The sequence below is a fragment of the Pteropus medius genome, unplaced genomic scaffold (assembly GCF_902729225.1).
Source record: "Pteropus medius unplaced genomic scaffold, Ma_sr-lr_union100, whole genome shotgun sequence".
Lineage (NCBI taxonomy): Eukaryota > Metazoa > Chordata > Mammalia > Chiroptera > Pteropodidae > Pteropus > Pteropus medius.
This window is the reverse complement of record NW_024354499.1, coordinates 13,827,897-13,853,009: the sequence shown is the minus strand read 5'-3', so window position 1 is coordinate 13,853,009 and position 25,113 is coordinate 13,827,897. Positions and strand designations below refer to the sequence as shown.

The following is a 25,113-nucleotide window of genomic DNA, read 5'->3' as shown; positions in this document are numbered from 1 at the left end:
AATGAAATTTAAGATAAACAATTCCACTTACAATAGTATCAAAAAGAACAAAATATTTAGGAATAAAGTTAGCTAAAGGAGTACCAAACATATACTCTGAAAACTACAAAACAGTGTTGAAAATATTCAAGATCTAAATATATGGAAAGGCATTGTATGTTCATGGACCAGAAAAGATAATACTGTTAAAATGACAACAGTTTCAAAAATGATCTACAAGTTTAAAGCAATCCCTATCAAAATCTCAACTGGCTTTTTGCAGAAATCGACAAGCCTATCTTAAAGTTCATGTGGAAATTCAAGGGATTAATCACTTTGGGACTATACTAAAACCACTAAATTGTATACTTTAAATGGGTGAATTATACAGTACGTGAATTACATTTCAATAAAGTTAAAATGAGGAAATGTAGGCACAGGTGCTAATAAGACTGATAACCAAAAAATTCATAAAAAGGAAAATTTCAAGGGCAGCTTCACATTTCTCTTTAACTCAGGGTAGGGGAACCAGCACTCCCATCCCCCATGTACACAATTAACCAATTGTAAATATAAAACTAGTGGTTAAGTGTGTGGGTAATTATAACATCTAATAGATATTGAAGCCAACACAATAAGTCTGTTAGTTAGGTCAATTTAAGATTAAAAGGATGAGAACTTAATAGTCTGCTAGAAAGATATTATTAAGGACAAAACACTATTGGTATGAATGGTAGACAGAGAAAATGATAACTCTCAGCACATAAAACAAGAGAACAAGCCTTAAGGATTGATAGAGGTAACTTTAGAGACAAATATAGGAAGAACTATTTTATATACCAAGTAGCAAATTTATGAAATGTATAGTGTCCAAGACATGGTAAAAGATGAAAGGTGGTAAAAAGGTAGTAAAACAGGTTCAAATGATTGATGGATCCTTCATGAAATGAGATGTCTAGGGGTTATGTTTGATATCAGGAAGGATTAGAATATTTTCCACAACTCAGAATGCTTAATAGAATGGATGACCGAGATGGTACAACTTATATATTTGTTTTGCACTAGCATCTATTTAGCCTTTGAAGTTCCTTTATTGTTTGACTGTCGTTTTGATAATAATCTTTCAGATTATTATATGAAAAGGAAATGACCAGTAAAAAGCAAACTTGAGGCTTCTGATTTGAGAGGGTGGTGACTCAGTGTCATAGAAATAGACAGCCGAGAATCCAGTACTCTGAGCATGACACTGATGGTAATTCCAGTTCAACCCAGGGGCCAAATAGAACTCTAACATAAGTTGAAATCAGTGAGTGCGTAGAGATTTTAAATATGGCTACACATTCTTTAACAGTAACTTTTCCCATAATTACCCCATCCTCCAAAGTACATATTAAGTTTTCCCTACTGTCTGAATCCAAGGTAAAGGAAAACATATGATACATTGGGAGGTATGGCCTATGAAAACAGCCCCCAAATTATTTTGGACCATAAAGTCCAAAATGTCTCAAAGATAAGAGGAGTAATGGGGGTTACCTCCAGTCTACTCTGCTCAAAAGGACATACAACTTTCCTGATCGTCAACAAAGACAGTCATGAATCCAAACCTCTAAGACTGCATCTAATCAAAGGGGACCTGTGCAACTCTCATACTTTTGCACTTTGCAACCCTAGTTTAATGTAGAAACCCTCCTAGACTGCCAGACACTTAAAGGAGGAAAATTGTGAATTCTCTTAAAAAGATGAAATACTCTATTTCAGGAACAATCTATATCAACACCTGTAACAGATCCACACTATTTTTCTGTGAATAATTCTTTTAAAATATGATTAATAAATACATACATGATTGACAATGAACAAATTATTTTGTAGAGATTTTCGACATCCGCTGATTTTCTTGGAGCGCACATTCTTCTTCCACACATTAAAAGCTTTCCATTTCCGGAAAAGTGAAAATATAGGAATCTTAATGAGTTCTCTGTGATATAGATATTCCTGTTCCCATCGATCAATTTCAATAAATTCAATGTCGTCATTATAAATGTGTGTTATTGCATTTTTGCTAATAGTATAGTAGTCATTTTTATTGATGTTCTCATAACTTACAACTCTGTGAACAAATAAAAAATCAGGACAAGTGAATAAAGTATTCAATACAAAATTAAGCAATTACATTACTTTTTGTTTTAAAGAGATAAAACATTTCTGGAAAACAAATACTTAAAATTTTTAAAAATTCCGACAAACTACTTTTAGATTGAATAAATTACTCAAGGAAAGGAGGGGAGATGCTTTTTAACAACAATTGGACTTATTATAGCTCTTAAAGGTTTTTACAAAAACAAATCAATTATAGATTTTTAAAACCTAGTAGCCCTATATGAAATCTACCTGGAAATAAGTTTTTATTTATTATTAACTCTTTATAAACTATTCAATAATAATAGTGTAAAAGTTTTACATTAACCACATTGATAGAATTATAAGATCAAAGCAAGAAAATATGAATTTAATAAGTTTAGAATCAAGACCCAGATTAAGCTAAAAATATGTCCAATTTATCACATAACAAAATAATTATTATTGAGATTTTTTTTCAAGATATCCTTCTTTCAACTGTCATCAAGAGCATTCTTCAACCTTGTGCGTTATAGGGAATAGATCAAGTGAAGAAAAAAGTAAGACTGGAATAAAAACAGAAGTAGAGATAGGAGAAGGAAACAAAGTAATGAGAATAGAAAGGGCTAGTTCTCTAAAACTTCTTAACATAAGAATTTACCTACAGGCACAAATATATTTTCCATAATTTTAGCATTAACATTGACATATTGTATGCAACTTTGACTATTTATTCAATAGTAGGACATGTGTGAAATATATTATGATATAGCAAGTTATTAAAATATATTTAGGAATCCAGAAAAATAAAATGTATGAAGATTCTATGGTAGTTTAGAATAATAAAAGTTAAGTGCAAATTACGTATATTAACAAAGATTAGATGGGAACACTTAGGTGAAATCAACTGTTCCCACGTCTAAGTTCTCTGCTGGTCCTTAGCTCTGCATTCTGAACCTCAAGGTCATGGCCTTTTAGCATATATAGCCTTCAGTCATCTGTGAAGTCCTTAAAATTGTTGTGTGTAAACAAATTTATGTACACGTGTGTGATAAGTTTTGAGGGAATTAGAACAAAATTCTCATATGCTTTGGGTCTGTTGATCAAAAAACTAAAGACCATTGGCATAAATCATTTTCAGTTTTCCATTTTTATTTTTGTTTTAATAAAACTAAGTTTAAAAATCTATCTTTTTTAAAAAATTAGGGCATACAGGACCAGAATGAAAGCAAACCCAAACCTAGAGCTGTTCATGTGAGCACACAAGGGAAGCTGTGGACAGGGGACAGAGTCTTGAAGGTCACTCTCCTACTTCAGTGCTGTAATGGGAAAAACGTCAATCTTTTCAGCTTTCACCTGATTCCACTATTTGACTCTTTGTGTTCTAATTAACTCACATCAGAAATGTCTAGGAAAATACCAGGAATTATATGTTGCCGGTGCAGTATATGGAAAACATTTAAAATGTTTTTTCTTTATTCTTTGTTAAGAGCTGAAGATATAATTGGGACATTCTTGAGGTGATTCTCTCCAAAATGTGAAATCTCAACTTGTCTCTGAAATTGTAATCAACTTCAGATGTTTCATTAACATTAGTCATCAAAACAACCAAAAAGCAAGAAAAAACAGTTGACCATGGCCCTAGTGCACATCTGGAAAAAATCACTCTGTGTGGGTTGATCTGCTATTAAAGGCTCTCTAGGTAGCAGGTGTAGTCCATGATGTTCACTTTTAAATTGGTGCTCAGCGCCACTTAGAAATTCTTTTTATTTATATTTTCCTACCTACTCAAGATCCTCATTCTCAAACCCCTGAGCCTTTACCTCCTCTACACATCCCTACTCTGCATGGTGCAAATGCACACACACCAGTCTTTTTCAAAGACTGGATCACCAGCATCAAAATCTAGATTTCTGGATGCAACACAGAATCAGAATCCTTACGTATGAAACTCAAGACTATAGTTTAATAAGTTCCCTGAGTGATTCTGATATACCATAATGTTTATGAACCAATGAACTTTATTGGATAACAAACAACAAAAAAAGGAGTGACAAGGTGGGCTCTCCCATGTACCTTCACTAGAAAATGATCATACTGTGTTTTTATCTTCTGAGTGTATCTCTCATGATTTCTTCCAAATAGAGAAGTTTCACCTCACTTTTTCTAACTCTCCTGACTTTTGGCTACTTTTCCTCTGCATTTAAAATGTGCAGAACTTCTCTTTAATTTGTATAAAGCTTCCCTTTAGCTAGTAGAAAGCTTTTTCTTGACCCTGCTGTCCAATTAACTTAAAATCCCACGTCTTCCTTCCCTTAAACTTCCATTATAGTGGTATGTGCCAGTTGGCCATATCCTCCCCATCCGTTCCGTCTTAAAGTTTCCAAACACTGGTCTTGTTCTTTACTACTTTAATAAACATCTTTTCTCAAAGATGAGCAGGGAACTTCCTTCAAGCTCAATCCAGGTGGTAAGTAGAAGGGGCAGCATGATCAAAAAAAAAAAGCTTTGCAAGAATTAAGAAAGCCTATGCAGTTCTCAGTAATCCTATTCTCTTTAGACTTTCCAGTTCATTACTGAACTTGGACTTCCGTGCTTTGCTCCACACTCTCCACTTCAGAGCACTTATCCATTTCAGGAATTGATCCACCACTCTTATGCTAATAACTGCCTTATTCAGACTTTCTTGGTATTCAGGATTCAGCCTCAAACTACGGCTGCCTCTTGGGTAGTTATTTTTGATGTCTGTTTCATCCAGATCTTTGAGGAAATATCAGAAAAAATAGGCTTTCTTTAAGACCTAAAATAAGAACTTGATTTAAATACTGTGATATAAAATTCCTACTTTGCTAATAAAAAAGATCCAATCAATTAAACAGAGATCCTTAGATAGTTAACAAATCAGACTAAGATGAATGTCTTGAATAAAATTACATTTAGCAATGTATTACTGGGGAAAAAGTATCTGTACTGTTTTCTTGCTGTTCAACATGGAATCAGAGTCCCTTGTCAAATTATTTTACTTTAGAACGTGTCTCTATCCAAATGAAATAAAACTTAGACTCCAAGACTTCTATTCATTTCTAAAAGCATGTGTATCTTATCTGAATCATATGGAGAGAGAAAATCGCATCACACTTGTGGTGGTCATAAATTGTCCTGTTGGTGTTCATTTCAGATATAACTCAAAGTATACTTACTAGGGTTCTAAAAAAATATTTTTCCTTCTGGAATTAATTCCTCAATTTTCCAAAACAGTAAGATCTTGATGTGATTTGTTATTTCAAACAGCAGCTTTATCTGTTGTTATACCGTGTAGTGATTGAAAATGCTTCTTTAAACCAGTCTACCAAGGCTAATGTTGCAGAAACATCATTTGTGTCATAAGACCCTTCTGCTCAAGAATTTTGAATAGCCTCCTATTGCTTATATCATTTAATACAAATTATTCTGTCAGCTGTTTGTGGCACTCTCCCCCGTCTCATATTAGTTCCTTTTTGTCCACAGAAATCACTTTTTAGTCTGGGTGATTTCTGTATCATATCCATCCTAGGTTGTATTTGAATGTATACATATGTCTGTTCATCCTGTTCTCTCTTCCCATCTCTTATAAATTTCTGATTTCTGCAGCAAGGGAGTTCTTTCTTATCTGCTTTAAGGTAGTGGGGTAAGTTAGATAAGCTCATTTGGCCCTATGCAAATACAAGTTCTCTTATTATTTTCATTATTATACAATTTTGTTATAATATGAACATATTTATTGGATAAAGATAAGCAAGGAAATGCCTAAAAAATATTAGCCATTTCCTGAGTTCTGCATTTATAAACCTTAATCTATGTGATGATGGTCAATATCATGATTCAGTGAGTTTAGATCTAACCTGAACTAGAGAAGAGAAATGGCTTGCTTTGCTTCGGGTTTGATTAACCAGAAATGGTAAGATATTTGATAAGAAACTCCTTTTTACCTATAAAATTAAATAAAGACATAACTAATAAGAAACTTTCAAGTTTCTTCAACAAAAAAGTGCTCTAGGGCCAATAGTTCTCAATGTACAGCCCTTTGAACAGCAGCATGTAGGCTGCATTCCGGACCCACTGAATCAGAAACTCTAGAAATCCAACAATCTGTGTTTTAAAAGTCCTGTAGGGCTTCCTAGAGAACTGCTGCTCTAAGTCCATGGTGTGCAAAGCTGGTTGAATATTGGAATCATCTGGTGAGTTTTAAAGTATTTCTTTAAAAAGCTCAGTCTCCACCACAGACCAAGTAAATAAATCTCTGGGAATGGGATCTGGGTGATTGTAATTAGCAGCCAAGGCTGAGAACCACTGCCCTGGGTTCTTCAATTTTTTTTTTTTTTGTATAAAATTAAATCATCCCTTATTAAATTGTCATAACCTCAGACAAAACAGGCTTAGAAACTACCCGAGAACCAACTTCATCACTTAGAAAGTAATATGGTACAAGCCTAGTGTAAATGTTTATATGGTCCCACTAGACCAAGGCACATAATTATTATTCACAGAATCTTAATCATAGCAGATATCTTACGGCAAAGGGTTCCTTGGTTACACAAGACAGAAATGCGTAATTAGCATTACTTAATTTACAGTTTTTTAATCAGCGCAATTGACATTTTGGACCAGGCAATTCTTTGTTGTATGGGGTTGTTTAGCAGCATCCCTGGCCCCTTCCCGCATGATACCAGTATCACCAATCTCTCCAGTTATATTAACCAAAAATCTCTCCAGACATCTCTGAATGTCTCTTGGGGGACAAAATCTCCTAGGTTGAAACCAGGGATTTAATTTAATGTTTCTCAAGCTTACATGATCACAGAATTATTTTTTTACTGTTTACTTATCACTTAGATCTGATGTTCTTGGACATACACATTGAGAAACACTGAGGTAGAGGAAACGCTGTCTTCTTTCTTGGCTTTCTATGTACTCTAAAGATGCTTAAAATTTAGGGAGGGCTCTGCCATACATTCTGACTTATCCATTAATTCTAATATTTTTAAAACTGACATTGCAGAGTATTAAAATTGAAAGATGGGAGTATCAGACATTATTCTGAATTTTTACCTGCAAATCACAAAACAATATCAAATCATAGTTATGTATTTTTTTGTCATTTTGTTTTAGGTGGGCTGACCCCTTTTAGTATTTCCTGTAGTGCAGGTCTTGTAGTGGAGAATTCCCTCAATTTTTGTATGTCTGGAAAGGTCTTTATTTCTCCTTCATATCTAAAGGAGAGCTTTGTTGGATACATTATTCTTGGCTGGTAATTCCTTCATTTAATAGTTTGAATATTTGATTCCACTTCTTTCTTGCTTGTAAGATTTGTGCTGAGAAGTCAGATGATAATCTAATGGATTTTTCTTTATAGGTTACTGTCTTTTTTCCCCCTGGCTGCCCTGAGAATTCTTTATTATTCATTTTTGATAATTTTAATATAATGTGTCTTGGAGAAGGCCTTTTTGGGTTGAGATAATTGGATGTTCTATTGACTTCTTGAATTACAAACTCCAGTTCATTCCTTAGATTTGGGAAATTCTCATCAGCCATTTGTCTGAAAATGCTTTCTGATTCTTGTTCCTTTTCCTCTCTTTCAATAATGCCCATTATTCTTATGTTTCCTTTCCTGATGATATCAGCTAGTTCTTGTATTTCTCTTTCATTATTTTTCATTCTTCGATTTCTCTCTTCTTCCTTCTGATTTATTTCTAGATTTCTGTTTTCGATATCACTGATTCTTTCCTCCATTTGCATGACTCTATTTCTCAAGCTTCCTATTTCATTCTTCGTCTCTTTTAGTGCTCTTCATCTCCAGAAATTCTATTTGGTTCTTTTTTTTAGGGGTTCAGTTCCTTTCTAAAAAACTCATTCTGCTGATCTAGTTGCTTTTTCAACTACTAGAATTGTTAATATGAATTATATTGCATCTCATTGAGTTTTTTCAGAAGTACAATCCTGAATTCTCTGTCATTTAAGTCACATATTTCTATGTCTTTAAGCTTATTTTCTGGTGATTTTTCTTTCTTTCTGAGCTGCCTTGTCACCTTGGTTGTTTATGGTGTTTAATGGACTATTTCTCTGCCTGGAAATTAATGGAAATGTATTCCATTTCTTTTTTCTTTTTTTCCCCAGAGAGATTTATTATATAAATGTCTCTCTTTAGCCTGTTGCTAAAAAGGTGTTTTTCTTCTGGTTTCCAGTAGGTGGCATCTAAGTCTCTTGGATTCCTGCTTTGAGACTTAATGCTTTTTTTTTCTTATAAATATTCAATCATGATTGCTACCCTCAGTCTCAGTCCGTCAGTGTTAGTGACAGTTTCAGCAGCGTTTGCTCAAATTCTCCTGGGGTTCCACAGTGTTTGGTCTAGGAGGATATGGGATGGGGTGCACTCTGGGTTGGAAGATAGGGGTTCTTGTGACTTAGTCTCACATTTTGCAACCACAGCTGGTAATAATCAGCTGCTGCTTCTCTATCATCCCCAGTTTGCTTTCTTCCCTGATCCTTGGGCACTGCCGCTGCGTGGAGCTCAGAGATCTCTTAAACAGGGCTGTTCAGGGAACCTGCTGTACCTTCTCTCCTCCCCCTCCTCCTGCAGGGAGCTCCTGCTACAAGAGGCAGCTTCTTTGTTCCTCCTAATCTACCACCCAACTCCTGCAGTCCTGACATCTAGTAGCTCTTAGATGCAGATCACTTGCTCAGATGTGTTTGTGTGTAGGTTTGGTATTGTTTGTTGAGTTTTAGATGTTCAGCTTATTGTTACTTCAAGGGAAGAGATCTAGGGACATCTCTCACTCCACCATGTTTCTGACATCTGATAATGATTTTTAACGATTTTTACACTAGAGAACCATTTTAAATATCACTTTTCCAAAGTTGAAATCTTGCTTTGAATTCCTAATCCTCAGCAGTATGTTTGATTCTACATTCAATTTGCTCTTGTAATTTTTTAATTAAGTTCATTGAGGTGCTCCAATGTTATTAAGTAACCCAGTTGTGAAACCAAGAACTATCCTTCACTAAGTATGCAAAGTTGAATTATTTTCAAAATATTTTCCAATTATTGAAAAAATTCTTCTTTGGATTCTTAATGCACTTAAACCTGGAGCAACAAAAAGTGGCATTCTGTTTGTATTTCTTTGTAGAAAGCTAAAAACAGAAGGTTATGTGGTTGCTTGAATTTTATTAGAGCCCATTTTGATAATATTGTTTATTGTAAAATTCATAACTGTTGAGAAACATTTACATTTTGAAGTTTCTTCATGAATAAATAATATATTATTTGAACCTCAGGATTATCAGAATGAACTCTAGATAGAATATACATTTTTAAGAAATATTTCCATAATATCTCCCTTGAATATTTATTTCATCTCCAGTAGCCTTTTTATTTTCCTCTTCACAACAAAATTCTTCCAAATAGTTCATTTCAGGGATTCTAAATGTGCTGTTATCTAGCAGATATTAATGCCTGTAGATTTATTAATGTGCAATAATACTTTTTTGTTTACAATACTACTTGAATAATGTGCTGGACTGTAGTAATCTTTGTCATCTAACATGCTAATCTAGTGGTATTATTTATTGTTTTACTTTGGTTTTTTGGTTCCAAATAGAGTAATAAAATTTCTAAACAGGTAGGTAAAATACCAATTCTACAATAGTGAGCCATTCTAACATTAAATATTAATTGTGTGTTCTTGCAATACAAGCTTCTTGAGTTTACTGATTAGATACTAATCTAAAAACAGAATTTGGTTTCATATATTTTTCTTGCACATGCCTTAAAAGTTCAAATCCTTTTCTGGGTATGGTAGACATCTTTTGATAAGGTATTGATGTAGCTTGCTTGGCACTGCTGATTCACTTGATAGCATTTTCATACAAATGAGATATTTAAGCAAAAAGACAAAAATATTACTGTGGTTCACAAATCCAAGTTTGAGATAATGCTAACTATATTGCCTAATTTCTAATCTTTTTTTTTTTTACTATTGTGTTTATCTTATGACTTATTTTCTTTTCTTTCCGAGCATATCTTTCCATAGGAGCCTCAGTAATAGTACGATATGTCTCTGTTTTGCTTACTTTTTCTTTTTTCTTAATCAGAAAGAGAGATTATTGTCCTAGGTGTAGAAATTATGGAAAATGTTTCCATGGTTTCCTCATTTTGGTGGGTAGTGAAGACATTATTTGATAGGAAACTCAGTCTCATGTGGATCTCACTATCAAGTTTTATCTTGACAGGCAATAGAGCATAGAAATTATGAGCATAGCTTCAGAAGGCAGACCATCGTTTATTTATGGTACTTATTATATCACCTGGGGCAAATTACTTAACTGTTTTGGGCCTCATCTGTAAAATAGATCTGATAACTGTATCTCTCTTAAAGTATTACTCAGAGGTTTAAATGATTTACTATATATAAATACTTTGCCTAGAATGTAGTAAACAATAAATCATTATCTTTTATGATGTAAAATGTGATACTTCGCTTTGGTGTTCTCTCATAAAGCGGGTATATAACCCAACTGTCTAGCCAACAGCTTCCCACTATACCACATGGCTGTCCCTCAATTATAATCACTCTTTTTTAAGGTCTAAGTTCTAAAAATATATAATAATTTGATCTTGACCAGTCTTGTTCTCTGTTCTTTACGCTGTTTGTGATCTAGTTCCTGGTCCTTTACCCAGTTCCTCCTCACTTGCCCCAGACTTAACCAGAGTCACCATTATGCTCCCTTGCTGGGCAAGATGGTCTTCAGCATGGAGTTTTGTACTTACCAGGCTGATATTCCAACATATTTAGACATCTCCTTGAAGCTTATTCTTGACAAAATTGTTATGTCTAACACATACCACTAAATTAATTCTTTAGAATAAATTTGATAAATGCAACTATTTTCTCACTTAGAGGGACTGTGGTAGATATAAATGTAGTGAAACTGCGCATTTAATGTATTTTACTACACTTAAAAAGTATATAAAAACATTATATTTTATCACATTACTTTTAAAAGTTTTGTATAACATGTCCTCAGCCTGTTGATCCAGTATTTATTACTTTTAACTTCCAAATTGGCTGCTTCCAGCTATGTAGCATGCAAATCATTATCTTTACTCATAAGGTTTATAATCTTTGGAGCTCAGGCTAGGGAGGAAAATTTAACATCAACCCTAAAATGCAATAACAAACTGTGATTTCAACAATTTTTAAGTGAGACCTGGTATATTACTATAAAGCACTATTACTGTCAGTCCAAATATAAAACGTCAACTCGATTCCTTGAGTAGATGTGCTCACTAGTCTAGAAATACAATTTTGTACAATTTCTCTAATTGTACAAAAGCAGTTTCTAGTCTCATCTTCAACACAGGCAAACCTTAGAGATATTGTGGGTTTAGATCCGAAACAATGCAATAAGACAAATATTGCCATAAAGAAAGTCACACAAATGTTTTGGTTTCCCAGTGCATAGAAAATCATGTTTACACTATATTGCAGTCTATAAAGTGTGCAATAGCATTATGTCTAAAAATAATGTGCACACCTCAATTAAAATATATTTTATTGCCAGAAAATGCTAACCATCATCTGAGACTTCAATGAGCTGTAATCTTTTTGTGGAGGTCTTACCTTCAGTTTGTAAAAAAACCAAGATATCTGTGAAGCACAATAAAATGAAGCACAATAAAAAGAGGTACACCTGTACTTCATCTCATGGTGGTAAATAGATGAAAATCAATTTTACATTTGGCAAAATTTTACTATTCTCATAATATGTAATAAATATCACAAATGGTACTCCTTGATATCTTGGATATTGGATGATTTTTTTGAAGAGAAAGCTATGAAAACACTTTTCATATTAAGAAATGTATTTAAAAAAATCATCAAATAAGCCATTTTCCAACAGTCTCTATTTAAGTTCTCTCCAAAAACTTATTAAGAACTAGAAAAAGATGTAGTAAGGTAGTGGTGGAATGACAATATTATTAAAGGATTTTTTTTTTACATCAAAGGGCTTTAAATTTCATTATATGTTAATTTTTCCATCTTAAAAAAAACCCAAGCTATTTCTCTCATCTTAAAAAAAACTCACTCTGACCTCAATTTTACTTTCATCTACCACCCCATTTATTTTATATCTTTGGCATCCCCAAACAAATATTTTCAAACCCAAACTTCTATTCTTCCCTGATGAATGGATTTCATCCAACCTTCTGTGTCTCAGTTAATCAAAACTCTGTTGTTCAGGCAAATTCCTCTTGTTCAGGCAAATGAGTCATTAAAATCATCCTGGACTCCTTTCTGGTTGTCCAGTTTGCATAGAGTCCATAAAAACACCCTGTTGGCTTGATCTTCAAATTATCCCTAGAATTTGACCCATTTCTCACTACTTCCACCACCACCACCTAGTCTACCTCTCACTTAAATAAGTACAGCCCTTCTAATTGGTCTTCCTGTTTCAATTCTTGCTCCTCAAGTCTATTCTCTACACAGTAGCCAGAGTCGTCCTTTTCAAAATGTTACTCAAATATTACACTTCTTTGCTTGAAATCCTTCCATGGTTCTCCATTTTTCTCGGAGTAAAAGTGAATGGCTGGCAAGGGCCTTCCGGATCTGTTTCCCAGCTGTCATTCATTCTACTATAGTCAACACCAGCCTCCTCTTCGTTTCTTGAGCATGCTTACCTTGGATATCTGTATGCACTTTTCTGCTGTCTGAAATGCTCTTTTCCCCTCTCCCCACCACCACATAATTCACTCTCTCTCGTCCTTCAAGTACTTGTTCAAATGCCAGCTTTTCAATGAGGCCAATCCTGACCACTCTGGTTAATTCACAACCTATTTTGCAGAATTCCCAATCTCCGTTGCTCTACTCTACTTTTTTCTAGAATACTTATCACCTCCTAGCATTCTATATAATTGACTCATGTATCCTGTTTATTATTTACTCATGTATCATGCTTATTATTTATTATTGTCTGCTAAAGTGTAAGCTCCACAAGTGCAGCAATTTTGATCTGGATGGTTCATTAATATATCTCTAGCACCTAGAATAGTTTCTGCTATAAAGTGGGTGCTCAATACATTTTCCTGAATAACTGGATTTTCATAAGCATCTCTGTTCTCTCTACAAACTATTTCTCACTCCTGTTAAGCTCTTTTGGATTTACAATAAATCTATCATTCTAAAATTTAGTTTTTCTTCTCCCCAGTAGGAGAGCTGTCCTTAGTGTTATATGATTCAATCAAAATTACCGTGCACGGTAAGGGAGAACAAGAGAATTCCTAGAAGGTCTTTTTGTCTTCCTGCAGCAGAGAATGGGGACGGTAGTTCAAAGAATTTGGCGGCAAAACTAAACTATTACTACATTCAAGAAAAGACTATCTCAACAACTGCTATCACTTGAAATTACATGAAATCATGCATTCTCAACTTTTCATACATTGCTCTCTTCTTTTCTCAGTAATCACAAAATACCAAAACTGTGTTTGTAATATTGATCAAAAATAGATGGTATTATATATGAGAAGCACAAGTATACTACTCCAATAATTGTTAATGTCTATAAATAAATAAAAAATAAATAAAATTGTTTTTGATTAAAATTAATTTATCATTGGATGATAAACAAAATTCTCTTTGATTGTATTTTTCATTAATACCAAATCAATCATGGATCACTTTTGCAACAGTATATGTAATTTTTAATGTTAATGAATTACTTTATAAAAGATAACTTACTTCAGATTATATGTATCATATTCAATGGAAGACTTTGGCACTGCAGGGATCATATAAAGAAATCCAAGATGTTCATTTTCACGTATTATTTTAATGATTTGCAAAGGATTACGAATGTTGGCTTTAACGACTTCTTCCCGGTCTTGGAAAATGTACTTAGGGTAAGTTGTGGAACTAGTTTCATGGAGACCTCTTCTTCCAATGCTGGCACGTGGCAGTGTAGGAGGAGAGTGAGAGAACACCTCAGCAGAGGGCTGTTTGATTTAAATAAAGCCAAATATTAAAAAAAAATAATTTTTGCAAAAAAAAAAAATACTATGCAAAATGATGAAATATTAGCCTCAAGGACCAATTACTATACTGCCTAAGATATCCAGGGATCAAAGCAAGCATTTTGGAACTGAAAATTTTCAAACATTTGTTAGGCAGTAATATTCCTTCTCAGTACTCCCTATCCAGATGCCCATCCCCTTCCCATAAAACAGCCCAGTGTCAGATCCTTTTGCTGTTCCCTCCTATACTTCAATGTGTATTACATCAAAATACTATCAGCTCTCTGGTGTTCATGGACGCCCACCTTCATCCTTGCTCAGATGCTCTGCATCTACCCTGATTGTGGCCTCTCTCCGCAACCTCTTCGCCTTGTTTTGACAACCTGATGCTTTTCAATGAGTGAAATTTTAGAAAGCTGTAATCATTAACTCATAATAAACTATAGTTTGTCTGTGAACGTGAGGGGTGGTTACATTCAGTATTGGGAATCATTATGTAATAGCCTTGAAGAAGCATACATGTTAATAACTCAAAATTGCCTGTTTTGGAGACAGAAAAAAGTTAAATGTGCTTCTCACATTTAAACGTGCATGTGAATTACCTGCGTGTCCTGTTAAAATGCAGATTCTGTCAATCAGTCTGGAGTGAAGCCTGAGATTCTGCATTTCTAACCTGCCTCCAGGAGATGTGGATGCTACTGGCCCATGGACCACGTTAAAGCATCAAGTCTACACCATGTTCACATTACTGGGCTTTGCTCTATTCCCTGGGTTCCAGTGTTTGCATTCTCAATGCCACTCACGCTTCTTTGTTCCTCCTCGACAAACTTTGGGGTAGCATCACCCACATTCTCTCCTCCTATGGAGGAAGCTGATAACCTTGTCTGAGGAAATTTGACACAAGTCATCTAATAGACATCACTTTGTCTCTCTGGCAATACAGAGGTAACTGGCTTTAAGATAAAAGAATCACCATCACAGACATGCTTTATTGAATAATTGATATAAATACTTAAATGATGTCTTTATTGCCTGCTAGCATAGCTAATAGAGGTTGCCACTTCGACAAGAGACTTATTATCATAAGCTCTGTGGAACAACTTCCCCAGAAAGTTTGTATTCACAGGGATCATTATTCTCCATCTTTAAATAAATATACCACACTGAATAGAAGTTTGAGAAGAGAATCCTGGAAACTTCAGAGATGAAGGAAATAACATCTTTGAAGTCAAGAGATAAAAAGTCCTTCTTTCTCTTATTGGCCAGAGATAACAGCAACGGCACTGTTTTCTTATGTAAAAGAATAAACAAAACCAGAACCCCAGAACCAGAGAAAATACACATTGCTTTGTTCCAATGTTTCAACAAGGGCTATAGTCAACTTTAATACTTTTAAGAGGATATAGTATTAATGTTTTAATAGAAAATATATTTTCTTTATTATTTCCTTTAAAAAGTTTTACTGCATTCTAAATGAAAGATTTCTTCAGCAATAGGCCTATACATTTTCATCTGAGTACAATTTCTAATTATACGCATACCTCAGAGATATTGTGTGTTCAGTTCTAGCCCACCATAAATGAGATTCTGTCATAAAATGCAGATTTATCTTCTGGGAGTAGGTTAGAAATGCAGAATCTCAGGCTTCATTCCAGACTGACTGACTAACAGAATCTGCATTTTATATTATGAGTATTGTAATAAAGGAAGTTGTAATCTTTTTGCCGGTGAAGGCTCTTGCCTTCCATTTGTAAAAAACACAATGCCTGTAAAGCGTAATAAAGCGAAGTGTAATAAAATGGGGTTTGCTTGTATGTAACTCAGCGGGAAGATGCGATTCAATTTGTCACATCAGTTTAGATTTTGCAAGGGTGAGAGGAGAAATAAAGGATGCGTTATTTAATGGAGGCTATATAATTTTGTACAATTTATCATATAATATCATTCTCTCAGAATAATTTCACCCATACACACAGTGAGCCTCCTTCTAGTTGGCTTCTGAAGCCCCCATCTTTCCCGCCTTATCTGCCTCGCTAACTTTCCACTCGCTTCTCAAAGCTTAGTGCAACCCTCCATGGTAGCTTTTCCTCTACTGACCACCCCCTGAACATCAGGTGTAAGCATTTCTTCTATCTAGGTATCCATCATTTTATATATTAAATAACCAATGACAGCTCTTATTACACCTTGAGTGTTCACTGTCCATCTGCCCACCTCCAGATTCTGAAATACTTGAGGACAGAGCTTGTCCCCAACTCTTCATTTCTCGTACTCCAGCCCAATGCCTGAAACACAATTAGCACTGAAACGTTTAACAAATGTCAAAGGGTCCTCTCAATAAAGAGCTCAGAGAAATCTTAGCTCTATTGGTATTTTTATTGTGTGTGTCTTCCATACTTTCTCTCATTTCTGTTTCTTTCTTTAACTATCTACAAGTATTCATATAAAGCCATAATCTGGTGATTTCTCCCGAGAGCTACTGTTCACTTATTGCTTGCAAGGCAACTTCCCCACTGTACAAGTCTCACTAGTTACAAAAGTTGTATTTCATCAGTTTCTATTTTGTTGTCCTTTACCAAGGTCTTCAAAAATTGCCATTTTTGAGAATGATGAAAATTTCATAAAAGTTAAAATACCATTACATCTTCTTTTTAACATATAAGAGATCAGAAGACACTGTACAGATGCTAAAAGTTTCCTTGACGATTTTCCTCTATTGTCCAAATTTTCCTTTAATAGGAAGAACTGAGAAATACTGTATTTCTCAAATCCATTAAGCAACCTAATAGAAAAAGATTTTGCCACTATTCTTATGCGTTAAAAGCATGTTAGCAATGCTATATAAAACTAAAATTAAATTAAAAGGATCAATTAAGTACTTTAAATACTATACCTGTTGTGTTTTTTTCACATCTTTATGTTCAAGAAACTGATTAAGTGATTTGGTAGAACTTTCTTCAGTGCTTCCTGTAGGTTTTAAGATTCCGGAACTGATCAACTGAAATCGATTCTGATCATGTATGTATTTTGGCTTCTTATGATCTTGGTAGATTTTTAGCACTGGCTTTGGGAGATAAAGAGCCATGTTAATCTTTTTAATTTTAATGTGAACTTGTTTTATTCTTCATTACCTTTGGACTCTATCTTTGTTGAAAAATGATTTCCTCCTGGGATTTATTTCCAGTCCAAACCACAATCATTGTAGCAGCTACCGCCATTGTCTGTCTATGGCTTATTGCTTGAATAGACTTTTCTAGTTGATGTCCATTAATTCTGTACTTTAAATACTACAATAAGTACTGTGAGAAGAAGCATACAATCTTCTTCTACCCAAAAGTCATTAATCACTTCCTATAGCCATACTGATTGGTGATCTGAAACAATTGTGGCAATATCTTATGACAATCTAATTTTAAATTAAGGCAGTAAAAATTCAATTTTTAATATTATAAATGAAATCAAGAAATTCACCATAATGGCTTAAAGTTCTAAGCATTGTGACTTTATCATGATAGCTAATTTATTACATATGAGAATGAGAGGAAATGCTTGAGAGTAAGTATAGTAAATAGTTGTTAAGTTTTCAGGTATGTGTAAATTACATTTGATTTTGGATAAAAAATCCCTCTTGAGTCACTCATTGAAGAAAAGATGAACTGGTGCTATAGTGATGAGGGGCGGATCTCAGCTATATAACAATGTAGAAAAGGAATATGACCAGAATCACAAGTTAAGAAGGGGGAATGGAGTTCCAAAATGGAGGTGTATGAAAACCCTGAATTCACCTCCCACACCGAGTATACACTGACATATAGAGCAACTCCTCCTGAAGCACAACTGATGGCAGATTTAGCAGCTTCTGCACAAAAAATTAGAGTGGGACCACACAGAGAAGGGTAGGAGAAATGGAGATGCAGTAACCATGGGAATCCTACTCCAATGAGGCAACCTGCAGTGGGGAGGGATATCACTAAGGGGCCCATGTGCAGACTTACCTGCCCTATGGCCTGGCAATAAAATGATGTTTTAAAGCAGCAGTCACCAAACTTTTTGGCACCAGGAACTGGTACTCCTACGAGAATCTAATGCTTGATGAACTGAGGTAGAGCTGAGGTGGTGATGCTAGCACTGGGGAGTGGCTGCAAATAAAGATGAAGCTTTGCTCGCTTGCCTGCTATTCGCCTCTTGCTGTGTGGTCTGGTTCCTAACAGGCCACGGACTGGTACTAGTCCACAGTCTGGGGTTTAGGGACTCCTATTTTAAAGGGCACCGATACTATAGGTGAAAAAAAAACTATTTACTAACCCCCTAAGATGATTGTCAAATGGGTGGGAAACTGCAGAAACTCTCCAAGATTGAAGGAGCCAATGAATGCCATTGCTTATGTTCTTCCTCCACCTAGAATCAGGGGTACCCAACCCCTGGGCTACAGACCAGTACCAGTCCGTGACCTATTAGGAACCAGGCCACACAGCAGGAGGTGAGCAGTGGGCAAGCAAGGGAAGCTTCATCTGTATTTGTAGCTGTTCCCCAGCGCTAGCATCATCACCTCAGCTCCACCTGAGCTTCACCTCAGATCATTAGGCGTTAGATTCTCATAGGAGCAATGGTCCTGGATGCCAAAAAGGTTGGGGACCGCTGACCTAGATAGCATGGGTGGGAGCTTGGTCCAAGTACTCTCCAGTCTACAAGGCTGTCACAGCATGTTCAGGGCCACCTCAGCCAGTAGCCACTCCAGACCCAGCTAGCTGGCCTGACAAGGTGGCCCTGAAAGCATCTTTTCTGACCATAACAGTATGAAGCTAGAAATTAATTATAAGAACAAAACTGAAAAAAAAAAAACAACAACAAAAAACCGACAAACACGTGGAGATTAAACAACATGCTACAAAACAACCAATGGGTCAATGAAGAAATCAAAAAGAAAATAAAAACTATCTTGAGACCAATGAAAATGAAAATATAATTTTTCAATGTCTGTGCAGCTAAAGCTGTTCTAAAAGAGAAGATCATATAGCGATCCAGGCCTACCTTCTGAATCAAGAAAAGAACCAAAAAACAATCTAACTTTAGACCTACAGGCACTAGAAAAAAATGAAACCCCACAAAATTAGTAGAAGGGAAAAAATAATAAAGATCGGAGCAGAAATAAATAAAACAGAGACTAAAAATAACAATAAAAAAGACCAAAGAAATTAAGAGCTAGTTCTTTAAAAGATAAAGAAAATTAATAAAACTTTACCCAAACTCATAAAGAAAAACAGAGAGAGCCCAAATAAATAAAATCAGAATTGAAAGGGGGAAGTTACAACCAACATCACAGAAATACAAAGGATCATAAGAGAATACTGTGAACAATTACATGCCACCAAATGGAAGTTCAGTGTCAACTCAACAACATCTGTTGCTTCACATTTTTTGTCCATGAATCGTATTGGTTGTGTAGTTTTCTTTGTATTTAAGATGTTAATTTGTTTATTAAAATTTTGATCTAATTCCTAGATTAATTTTTTAACATAATAAAAATAACAAATCAGCACTATGGATCCTCAAGAATGCTTTCCTTCAAAAGGAATCAGTACTTAAGTTTGAGAAACAATGGAATAAGGGTTAGTATTCATAATATATACTTTAAAAAATCTCAAAAACTGATAGAAAAAGGCAAACAACCTAATTTTAGAGTGGACAAAGGTTATGAACAGAATCCACCAAATAACACATATGCCAATGAATGAGTGAAAATATACTTAATTAATATATATTAATAAGATGAAAATATACAGTAATGAACAAATACATTAATGAGAATATACATTAATAAGATGAAAATTATAACAACATTTTAACCTATCAGTCTAGCAAAAATCAGAGAACTGATAGCATCGGGCTTGATAAAGATGTGGGTAAATGGGCCCTCTCATACACCATAGGTGGAAAGGTAAACTGATTAAAACTTAGAGTGCAATTGGGCAATATTTTTCAAAATTAAAAATGTACATATTTTATGGCCTATAAAATGCTACTTCTAGGAATCCATCTTTATCTGTACAAAGGAAAAATCATTCAATGCGGCATTATCTGAAATAGCAAAAAATAACAACAAAACAAAAAGGAAATAATCTGAACTCCCAGTAATAGGAGACCAAGTAATGGATACTACTATCTTATGGCATATCCGTGCAACAGCATACAATGCAGCTGTTAAAAAAGATGCCTCTGTATATATGGACTGGAGAGATTTCTATATGATTAAGTGAAATAAGCACTTCGAAGATCAGTGTGTACTGTGTAATTTTACTCCAAAGCTATATTTGTTTATACACACACTTACACATATACATATGCTTGAATAAACATATAAAGCAGCCTGAAGGGCAACCACAAACAATAGTAGTTAATGTGTGAGAATGGAAGTGAAATTTTTCACTTTTTACTTTATGTACTTTCAGTGCTCCTTTACATGGATTTATAATTATCTGAGGACACAAATGGATTCTTAAAATTAAATATTTTCAGACATGCACAAAATTATTTAGGACGTTAGGCATTTACTTTAATAATAATAAATCTATATTACTACAGGCATACCTCATTTTATTGTGCTTGCTTTACTGTGCTTTGCCAATATTGTGTTTTCTACATATTGAAGGTCTGAGGCAACCCGGCATTGAGTGAGTCTATTGGCACCATTTTTCCAACAGTTTCAGATGATGGTTAGCATTTTTTAATTAAGCTATTGCTATTTAGACATAATGCTATTGCACACTTACTAGACTACAGTATAGTGTAAACATAACTTTTGTATGCACTGGGAAAGGAAAAAAATTGCATGACTCACTTGATTGCAATATTCACTTTACTGTGGTGGTCTGGAATCAAATTCACAATATCTCTGAGGTATGCCTGCGTACAGAGAACTATATATAGTACTCTGACTGAAGTTCCCAGTATTAAATGTTACCCTAATATCCAAAAGAGCCTTACAACCTACAGAGTTAAGTATCTATATTGTACATAATCCTAGACATTTATCCACCAGAAAATTTTGTTCACCACCATATCTTTCTCACCTCAAACTGCTTAGAACTCAATGTTTTTTGAATAAGCAATTGTGTTTACAACCTCATAAACAAGTCTTAACTTTTTGGTTTTCATTTCTTCTTTGTTAAGAGTCTAGAAAAACTTCTATCTCCCAAAGCAATTTTGCAACTTTCTCTGTAGCCAAAAGTAGCTAAGATGCTGATTTTCAAACTTACCAGAGGCTCTAGTTTTATAGGCTGCTGTCGTTTTCTTGTCCTCTCCTGGGCTTTTGTACTGTGACTAAATACCAGGAGTTGTGTAGCAGATTCATTTTCCGTGGGTGTTATAAAATTCAGTTTTCCCTTTGCTTTTAAACTACTCAGTCTTCTGAGAGCAGGGTTTTCCATCTGCTTGTCAATATTTTTTAGGGTGGAGTCAGTCTCTGAGTCATGAAAAGCCATCCTCACTCCTGAAAGAGTAGGGTCAGGAAAAGACAAATGAAAAGTAGAGCAAAGGCCTGAGGAAGTGGGGTTAGTGGAGGGGACTTAAGAACTTGGGAGAGCTGAATTTGCTCATGCCTCGCCCCGAGAAAATCCATCAAAGTTACCCCATTCTTCCCAAACTGAGGACTTAAACCAGAAGAATAAAAATTAGGAACTGTGCCTGGCCTTCGAGAAGCCCTGTAGCTGGGGCGGAACCTAGGAATATGCAATTCTAACAAGTTCTTGGGTGACGCTGCTGCTGTCACTGATTTGGAGGACCACACTGGTTTAGATTGGAAGGATGAAGAGAAATGCAAGTAGCATTGAGATGAATGTTTCTTACACTTGAGAATGCAAAATATTTCCAGGGGAGCATATTTAAAATGCGGGTAATTCTAGTACAAGCAATCTGAGAAATACAGTCATGAAGAAACCAAACGAAGGCAAAAGAGAATTGAGGGCTAAATCCTACAACAGTCTTCCTGGAGCTTTTATGTGCATGAGAATCACTTAAGGGGCTTGTTAAAATGAAGGTTCTGATTCATACTCATTAAGTAGCAAGATCCTAGAGCACTAGAACTAGAGCCTTTTGTAGTGGTCTTGCATCCTCATTACCACTCATACTCCCACCCCACCACATAGGCAGAGATAATTCTCTTCAAAATGGTGTAATAGGTCTTAAACCAAGAGTCAGTTGCCCTAGCTTGTAGCCTAAATCTGCACTGGCCAATCAAAATATAAAACAAGTCTCCCATACAATTTTAATTTTTCAAGACACATTCAAAAACACATACAAAAAGAAACAGGTGAAATATGCTTTAGTTAACATATCCAAAATATTATCATTTTAACATGTACTCAATATAAAGCTCATTAATGTGATATTTTATTTTTTGTTACGATGTCTTCGAAATCCAGTATGTATTTCACCTTTAGAGCACACATCAATGCAGACTAGCTACATGTTGACTACTCAGTGTGAGATCTTAGACAAGTCTTGCTTTCTCTATTCCTCACTTTCCATTCCTCTAAAATGATAGGTAGGTAGTAGGGAATCACTGAAAAGCCTTTCCATTGACTTTTTCTAAGCCTCTCTGAATCCCTCCTGAAATGCTTTGAAAGCCATGCTGTCTTTGGCCTGTAAGTCGGAGCCCAGCCCCACGGTTCGATTCCTCAAGACTCACCAAGTCAGACTAGAGCAGTCACCACCGCCTTAGGGTCTCCAAAGACTGAGCAAAGAAGAGCTGAGAGTAGAAAGCTGGCTGCAGCTGGGAATGTTTCCCGTTGCCTAGCAGCCAGCAGGCCTCTACCTATGTGCACTGCGCCTGTGCGCGACCTATCGCCATGGCAACGCCTCAGCCAACGCCAGCTCTAGGTTCAGTAGCTCGCCGGACAGGAGAGCCAATCAACGTCTCTGGATCATTTCCTACGTCGGTAGTTGGTGAAGAATCCTCACTATACCCGCCGGTTTCCTCTTCCGCGCCGGCCTCTGAGCACTGCCCAAGCGGGTAGGAAGGGCTGCCGAAGGAGGTGGCTCAGTTCGTTCCTTCGCTTAGCAATCACCCGTGCTCCTAGTCCCTCTCTTCTGCAGAAATCTTTTCTTTTTCCCCCTTAAGAGGCTTAAGACTGACTGACTTGATGTTCACTTTGATCTAACTTTTTCTGGTTAGAAGAATCAAGAATCTCTGTAGAGCGAGGTGCGTTGTGTAGGCAGTTCGAGTCCCACTCTCAACCGGAGCGACCATCCTGCATTTCTGCCCCACCATCCATCTCCTCCCCGGAGTGTCCTAGGGCGCAAGGACCGCGGCGGGCTCTTCCTCTCGAACTACACCGTGTTTTTTCATCTATTGTTCTTTTCCAACTGGAAGATAATCTAGTGTCACACATAGCCTGAGCCCACGTTGCTGAGTCCTCGTGTCCTGTTTACCAAAGCAGACCCCGGATCTTGTTCTGACATTTCGACCCACCTAATTAATTCCCCCAAAGACTGCTGCTAATGCTGCTTGGAGGCAACCCCACCGAAACTCAGCGCAGGTTGCTAACTGAAGATGCCTTATCGAAGTTAGTGTTAGGGGAAAGCAGCCCTTTTGTCTGCCTTGAGGAAATGTTACGCCAGATGGTAGAGTCTTGGTTTTCAACCTCCCCTCCAAGGTGACGTAATCACCCCTGGAAACTCATTATCTTCTGCGCTTTTTGGTACCCCCCCCCTTTTTTTTTACCATGATATTTGTTTCTTGTCTTGAATGCCACGCCCTATATGAAATGCTTTGCCTATCATAGATCCTGCATTTTTTCATATCCAGGTATGTATTTTACATGCTAGATATGACACTACCTACAAGGTAGAGAATCTCATAAAGATAGTGCTGGTATGGAGATTACAAATCACTTAATCCAACTCCTCCCGTTTGATTAACAAGAGAACTAAGACAGAGAGAGAGAGAGAGAGAGAGAGAGAGAGAGAGAGAGAGAGCGCGTGCTGGGAGAGTGAGAGCGAGCGAGCGAGAGCGAGAGCGAGCGAGCGAGAGCGCAAGTGATTTAATCCAGGTCAGACAGCCAGTTGACCTGTCTCTACAGAGACAAAAGTAGAATACCAGTCTCCTAATTTCTAATAGGAACTGGTAGCAGCAAGGGAGTAACTTAGAAACAACTTAGAAAAACCTCAAATGTAGAAATAACAAATGCGAATTCCCCAGAGGTGAAGGTACACACAAAGCCAATCAATCAGAGCCAAAAATTTAATAATTTTATTATATATAAACCAGAAATAAAAAGAAATGCAAAGCCAACCTAATATATTAAAGCATAAAATTATAATAATATGCAATGTTAGACAATCCAAAAAATATATTTCATTTCAGATGTGCAGTGAATATTTTAATCTGTTCCCTTCAAAGTTTATGTAGTGAAGACAAAGGTTATTATTGCACCTTAGTCCCAGAATTCCTTTTTTTAGTAAATGAAGAGGATTGTATTCTAATGTTACCTTATGCAGTTGAGAACATTCCAAGATCCAAGGAGACTGGAGGGTAGAAGATATAGACGCAGAATTTTATGAAAGTATTGCTATATTAAACACTACTCGTCAAATCTCTCCAAGCTTACTTTCTTGATATGGCAAGATGTCAGCTTATTAATATCTAAATACTTACTAAATCAGTGCAGACAGACGAGAGCTTTGGGTATAGCCTGTTGATTTTTTTTTCATAGATCTTATAAATAACAATAATTGTTACTATTTATTAGGTGCTCCCTATGTGCCAGATACTGTGCTATATACTTTCCATTCATTCTCTTATACACATCCAACAAACCTGAAATTCCTGTTTCATAGTTAAAGAACTAGGCTATGAAAAGTTTGCAAGAACTAGATTATGAAAGGTCACATCTTTAACAGTTAAGGTAAAAGTAGTTAAAATTTATTGAGCATTAAGTTAAGATTTATGTGTTGAGCCCTTTGTGAAGTGCTTT

At 35.7% G+C, this 25,113-nt stretch overlaps 1 protein-coding gene across 1 annotated transcript in view; it reads right to left on the bottom strand.

Annotated features, from left to right (window-relative positions):
• The window catches only part of DNAH6 (dynein axonemal heavy chain 6), a 236,789-nt gene extending 213,823 nt beyond the window's left edge, over positions 1-22,966 (bottom strand). The window contains exons 1-5 of the mRNA XM_039852518.1: positions 22,827-22,966; positions 21,397-21,629; positions 17,034-17,204; positions 13,869-14,122; positions 1,822-2,089 (exon numbers count right to left, since the gene is read on the bottom strand). Of these exons, the coding sequence (XP_039708452.1) occupies positions 1,822-2,089; positions 13,869-14,122; positions 17,034-17,204; positions 21,397-21,621 (918 nt within the window). The 5' untranslated portion in view covers positions 21,622-21,629; positions 22,827-22,966. The remainder of the gene's footprint in view (positions 1-1,821; positions 2,090-13,868; positions 14,123-17,033; positions 17,205-21,396; positions 21,630-22,826) is intronic.
• Between the last annotated feature and the right edge of the window lie 2,147 nt (positions 22,967-25,113).